We start from the raw sequence: 6,995 nt of genomic DNA on the forward strand, positions 1-6,995 counted from the left end.
ACCATGGCAATGAGATGATATACAATGGAATGAATGTAAAACTAAAGTTCTCTCATGTAAACTATCATATAATTCACAATAAAACATTAATAGAAAAAAAAAAAAAAAGAAAGTCTCTGACCCCAGGCCAGGTGGGGATCCCTGTCATCTGCCCCTGTTGCCTGGCATTTCTCTGGCAGCATTTGTCCGTGTGTGTTCACCCATTTATTTCTCATCGATAAGTTGGACAATAAGCTCCCCGCCACCCCTCAGGGTAGTGGTTGTGTTGACCTCACACCATGCTGAAGCCCTAGGGTCCAGTGCAGTGTCTGATACAGAGAATACCCACAAAAAGTACATGCTGTCTGACCTACTACCTGGCTATACACCAACAGCCAAGGACCCCTGACTCTGACTCTAACTAGAGGTCTAGGGGACTCAGTGACTCCTGGGGCAGCAGTGCTGTGGCCTGGGGGTAGGGCACACCCAGACTGGTGAGGAAAGTCCCCTGTGGGAAAGTGGGTCAAAAGTCTGTTGCAGGCCTCCTGCCAGTTCACATTGGATGGGTGGGGCAGATTCTCAGGGCTGAATGAGCCCCACTGAATCACCTACTCTGTGGTCTGACGTCATGGGGTGTTCCCCAGTGTTGTCCTGCTCGGGGACTGCTGAGCTGGCGCCATAAGCTCACTGTTCTGGGAACTGTGTACAGTCAACTGTGCCTCAGCTCACCTGGCCTCAAACACACCTTCCCAGGGGTCCACTCTAGTCCCCATAAGAGCCACGTGGCCTCTGGAGAACAGGGAGAGGGAACCAAACAGACTCTGGTTACCCAGCAACCACTGCAGATATGGGACAGGAGCCTAGATCCCAACCCTGGTTACATCTCACCTCCCTCTGAAACTCCTCTGTTCCCAGAGTCTTGTCCTTCCATGTAGCCAGCCTTGGGCCACTGGATGGTGAGTCATTCTCTTCTCAGCACAAACATATCTGAATACAACTGTGCCAGCCTCTGGGTATACTGGGGACCAAGCTGAGGCCAGGAGAAGGGGTTGGGAACTTCTCACATCAGAGCTGGGGGAAAGGAACCCACAAGCCTGGGCTGAAGCCAGGACACCTCAGGCCATATTCAGAGTCCCTCACCATGGCTCTGTCTCAGCCAGAGCAAATCTGGGGAAGAGGACTTCTTGCCCCACCCTCAATATTTTAGACCATCTCCCCCATCCTGGTCATCCCCAGGATTTGGTATGTATCAGGGATTCCTACCCCCATCTTTTAGCTCCCACTCACCTACACAGTTGTCGCAGACACTGCAGTGTGAGGTCCGGGGTGGCCGGAACATCTTGCAGGTAAAGCAGTACTTCAGCTTTACCATCTGCCCATTGATCATCACCTCCCGGGTCCGAGGAGGTGGGCGATACGTGGAGCTACCTGTGTTGTCTGAGGGCGAGAGGAGAGAAAGATGGGCAATGATAAAGGCAGCAGAAAGCCAAGAGCCCCAGCTGTGGGGGCAGGAGAGACCTTAGGGAAACAATTTCCTGGGAGCAAACATCAGGGTAACATGCCTGGCCTAAGGCAGGGAAAAATAGTAAGCACTGTTATATCCTGAGCATTTGCCAGGCACCATGTAAAGCCTTACAGACCTGTTCTCAGACCTGCTCTTTTTCTGCTGAGAAGGACCAGCAGAGAAAGAAACCTCAAGAAGGCTTAGTGAGGTTTGTGGGGATCACACCAAGCCTAGGAGGTTCAGGGGATGGAGAAACAAAGGGCATAACATCACGAGGGAACAATCAGACAAATCTAGAATGTGGGACACCAACAGACCACTTGCCTGATGGCTACAGAGAGTCAATGTCAGGATGTTGTGACATTAAGAGAGGGGAGAACTTTAAGACACTGTGGAGACAAAATAAACAGATGCTGTGCATGAACCTTAATTGGTTTGGAGGGGGGTGCTAAAAACACAGGGCACCAAAGAGATATTTAGAGGATAACTGGGAAATTTTGACTCTAGATTAGAAATTATGGAGTTACTAAATTTCTAATGTGTCATAATGGAACTATGGCTATGTGGGTGACTATCCTTAGATTTTAAAGATAAATGTTGAAGTGTTTATGGAAAAGTATCTATGATGATGCAATTTATGCTTAAAGAAGAATAAACTATATGCGTATGTAAAATAAATAAGATATACTACCAACAACTGTTGGTGTGGTGCTCTAGGGTAAGCACTGGATTGCTGACTGCCAGGTTGGCAGTTCAAACCCACCAGCTGCTTCTCAGAAACCCTATACAGGGTTCACTATGAGCCAGAATCAACTTGATGGCATTTAACAACAACAAAATATCAACAACTGTTGGAACTTAGATAGTGCCTGTTTAGTAATTCACTGTACTAACCCTTCCCTTAGGAGCTCTGGTAGTGTAGTGGTTATGAATCGGGCTGCTAACCTCAAGATCGGCAGTTCGAAACTACCAGCCATTCCGCGAGAGAAAGATGAGGCTTTCTGCTCTCACAAAGATTCCTCCCCCCCCCCCCCCGCCCCCCTAAAGATTTACAGCCTCAGAAACTCTGTGCAGGGTCACTATGAGTCAGAACCGACTCCACAGTACTTAACAACAACAATCCTTCCCTTATTATTATAAAGGGATTTATTCTTTTTCAAATAGAAGGAATGTAGTTTAAATACCATCTCCATAAAATATCTAGTAGATTTTCTTGTGGAAATTTACAAACTTATTCTAAAATTCACATGGAAATACAAAAGTCCATGAATAACCAAGATGCTCTTGACAAAGAATAAAACTGGAAGACTTGCCTACCAACTATCAAGCCCTATGACAAAACTACAGTACTAAGACAGCATGGCTTTGGTGCAAAGATAGAAACACTGAGCAGCAGAACAGAAAAGAGAGCATCCAAAGGCAGATCCATTTGTACAAGATGATGGTTTAAGGCAAGGACAACACACCAGGAAGACAGGTAGCCTTCTCATAGTAAACGGTATGGGCCCATTGAGTACGTATATAGGAAAAGTGCATATATACCCTTGCCTCACACCAAACACAAAATTCATTTCCACATGGAAGACAGCTCTAAATAAGAAAGATATAATAATAAAGTTTGGGATAAGAAAAATAAGAGACTGTCTTTGTGACTTGGAATAGATAACAGATTTCTTCCAAAGATACAAAGAAGTTAATCATAAAAAGAAAAATCTGAAAAACTGGATTATATAAGAACTTTTGTTCACATAAAGATCATTAAAAGAATAAAAATGTGACTGTCAAGAGAAGACATTTACAATATGTGTACCTGATAAATCAACATTCATGGAAACAGCAGTCAAGGAATCAAACAACATACTGCGTTAGGCAAATCTGCCACACAAGTCCTCTTTAAAGCATTCAAGAGCAAAGCTGTCAGTTTGAGAACTAAGGTGTGCCTGACCATGGTATTATCAGTTGCCTCATATGCATGAGTCCTGGTGTGGCACTGTGGGTTAATGCACTGAACTGCAAGTCCATTTGAACCGCAAGGTTGGCAGTTCAAGCTCTCCAGCCACTCCTTGGAAACCCTATACTGGGTCACTATGAATCGGAACTGACTTGACAGAACTTAACAACAACATATTCAAGCTGGGAAATGAATAAAGATGACCATAGAAGAACTGATGTATTTTTGCTCAAATTTGGAACAATGGGCTGGCTCTGTGATACAGAGACGGAGGCATAGTATGAAGAGGGGAAATAATACTAAGATGACTATCTTATGAATATTGGTTTCCCTTGCCTACTATTGTAAAATAGGCACTTGAATGGAATAGAAAGGAATGTCAGGAAACATGATTACAGAAGGCTTGTAAGCCTGTCTGCAGCCTATAACTAATTGGAATACCTAAAAGGGGTTCTACAACTTGCCCAGTGAAATAGGCCTCTTGCAGGGCCTTTACAGTGTGTAGGACCTTAGGTGGAATCCTGAGCCCCATCCAGAACCTTCTGAGGTGGGACATTCCCACTAGCAAGAACAAGCAGACCAACCTGGAACAGCTAGAACAACAAAAAAGATCATCAGGAAAAACCCAAAACAAAATGGCAGTATGATTGGCTGCTACAAGAATAAGACTGAAAACTCAAAGGGAACACATGAACAGGCAAGTAAACTTGCTAGCAACCACACTGGTCTATGGGTGAATGGAAGGGAACACATGAACAGGCAAGTAAACTTGCTAGCAACCACACTGGTCTATGGGTGAATGGAGGAGTGGGAAAGGCAACAATGAAGAAATGGGCTGAGTTCAACCACGTTTCATTGACTCCCATTGACCTGGAGATGAGAGAGAGAAGAGGAAGGACCAGTTGATCCAAAGTGTGGTGAGACCTGGGGATACTTGAGCCCATGGACAAGACATAGTCCCAGAGGGCTAGAGCTAAGAGCGAAGCATCCAGCTGATATGAAGTGAGGGGAGACACACAAGAACATCCAAACTTGCAGACAGAACCCATTTGACCTAGCCTCAATGGCTTGATAATCAGAACTCCACTGGAGGAAGATAAAAAAGAAAACAAATTTTGATTAAGGAAATGAGGGTAAATTGCTATAATTTGATGAACTTGACCTATATTCATGGAGGCAGTAGCTCAAAAAATACCAACAGAGAGGGACGGAGTCTTCACATCAAGTATCAATGCTATTCCCTCTGTATACAGGGTAGATAAGGATGAATAACTTAGCCACTGGCTACCTAAAATGGGGGGGTGATAAAGGCATGAAGTGACTGGCTTACAAGGTAGGTTTCAAGAGGGAGTTTAGTTTAAAAGTGGCGGGGGGAGAAGATAAGAGTCCCCACTGAATCACTGAATAGTTTTCATCTTGTCTAGATGGGTCCGGTAAAAAGAGATGGGAATAAGATTCATATGATTCAATAATGATTAATTGTTATCATGACTAATTACGACTGTCACAATTGTAAAGGTAGAAGTTTTATAACAAAAACAGATGGGTAGTTAATCTTATAGTCCAGAAACAGAGGACCCTAGGACCATCAAGGGAGAAGAGCACAAAAGGAATGGGACCCTATCCAGAGAAGCAACACTAAAGATGGAGGCAGAAATGGGGACATGGAGAGAGGGAGCAGTTGAGGACTCACGGAAAGAGAGGGACTGAGAGCTGGCGGCCAGGAGACAAACTTGCAGAATGTGCCCTTTGGCGGTGTAAATTATTATATATGCCTAAGTGTTTAAAAAAAAAAAAATGAATACAGAGAAATACTGTTAACTGATGGTACAAGGAGGAGATTACAATCATTGTAATGAAACAAAGTATATGATTTGTTGAATGTAAAACTGATGATCTGCCCTGTAAATTTTTACTCAATTCACAATAAAAACTTAAAAAAAGAATTGATGCATTTTGAGCGATGGTATTGGAGAAGAAGAATAAAAGTACCATGGACAGCCAGAAGAACAAACAAATCTGTTGGAAGAAGTACAGCCAGAATGTTCTTTGGAAGCCAGGATGTCAAGACTTCCTCTCTCATACTTTGGACATGTTATCATGAGGGTACCAAAGTCCCTAAAGAAGAATATCATGCTTGATAAAGTCGAAAGTCAGCAAAAAAGAGGCAGACCCCCCAGTGGGATGGACGGACACAGTGGCAGCACCAATAAGCTCAATTGTAAAAACTGAGAGGATGGGGCAGCGTTTCATTGTGCTGTGCGCACACATAATCAAGTCAGAACTGACTTGATGGCACCAGACAACAACAACGTATCTGACAAAGAACCCTAGTAATGCCGTGGGTGAAGCATTGGGCTGCCGATAGATCAGCAGTTTGAAGCCACCAGCTGCTCCACAGAAGAAAGATGAGAGGATGGGGCAGCGTTTCATTGTGCTGTGCGCACACATAATCAACTCAGAACTGACTTGATGGCACCAGACAACAACAACGTATCTGACAAAGAACCCTAGTAATGCCGTGGGTGAAGCATTGGGCTGCTGATAGATCAGCAGTTTGAAGCCACCAGCTGCTCCACAGAAGAAAGATGAGAGGATGGGGCAGCGTTTCATTGTGCTGTGCGCACACATAATCAACTCAGAACTGACTTGATGGCACCAGACAACAACAACGTATCTGACAAAGAACCCTAGTAATGCCGTGGGTGAAGCATTGGGCTGCCGATAGATCAGCAGTTTGAAGCCACCAGCTGCTCCACAGAAGAAAGATGAGCCTGTGCTTTTATAAAGAGTTCCGCCTCCGAATCTTGTGGGGCAGTTCAACACTGTCCTCTAAGGCCACTAGGAGCCACAATCAACTTGATGGCAGTGGGTTTGGTTTTGGGTTTTATCTGACAAAGAACTTGCATACAGAATATATAAAGAATTCCCATAACTTGACACGAGTCAGGTACCTGAATAGAAAAAGGATAAAAAAAGATATCCATAAGGCCAGCAAGCACAGGAAGAGGTGGTTAACTTCGTTAATCATCAGGACATGCAAATTATAACCATACTATGCTACACTATACAAGCATCAAGGTCCTGCTTAGCAATGGACTGCTAACCGCAAGGTAGGCAGTTCAAGCCCACCAGTGGCTCCTTGGAAACCCTCTATAGGGTTACAATGAGTCGTAACTGACTTGACCGAATTTAACAATAACAACAGCACAAGTTGGCTAATATGGGAAAAAAAAAAAAAAGTTGGCATGGTGGCATGGGGGAAACCAAGCTTTGTAAAAAAAATGTAAAACTATGAAAAACCCTGATATGACCACCTTGGAAAACTATTTTCAATAACTACCAATGCAGAGCAAATCAAGCCTTGCGATTCTACTCAGAGTTATCCACCCAACAGAAATGTGCAAGATATGACGTGAACCAAAAGACGTGTGTTGTACAAGAATGCTCAAAGAAGCAATTCTCATAATAGCCAGAGTCTGGAACAATAATGTTGTTGTTGTTGTCAGGTGCCATCAAGTCGGTACCGACTCATAGAGACCCCATGCACAGCAGAACAAA

The 6,995-nt window shown here is 44.0% G+C and overlaps 1 protein-coding gene across 1 annotated transcript in view; it reads right to left on the bottom strand.

The window, feature by feature from the left end:
• The window catches only part of ZDHHC18 (zinc finger, DHHC-type containing 18), a 31,770-nt gene that overhangs the window by 3,935 nt on the left and 20,840 nt on the right, over nucleotides 1-6,995 (bottom strand). Inside the window, exon 3 of the mRNA XM_006862251.1 lies at nucleotides 1,267-1,416. Within this exon, the coding sequence (XP_006862313.1) occupies nucleotides 1,267-1,416 (150 nt within the window). The remainder of the gene's footprint in view (nucleotides 1-1,266; nucleotides 1,417-6,995) is intronic.

This window comes from Chrysochloris asiatica, unplaced genomic scaffold (assembly GCF_000296735.1).
Source record: "Chrysochloris asiatica unplaced genomic scaffold, ChrAsi1.0 scaffold00047, whole genome shotgun sequence".
Taxonomy (NCBI): domain Eukaryota; kingdom Metazoa; phylum Chordata; class Mammalia; order Afrosoricida; family Chrysochloridae; genus Chrysochloris; species Chrysochloris asiatica.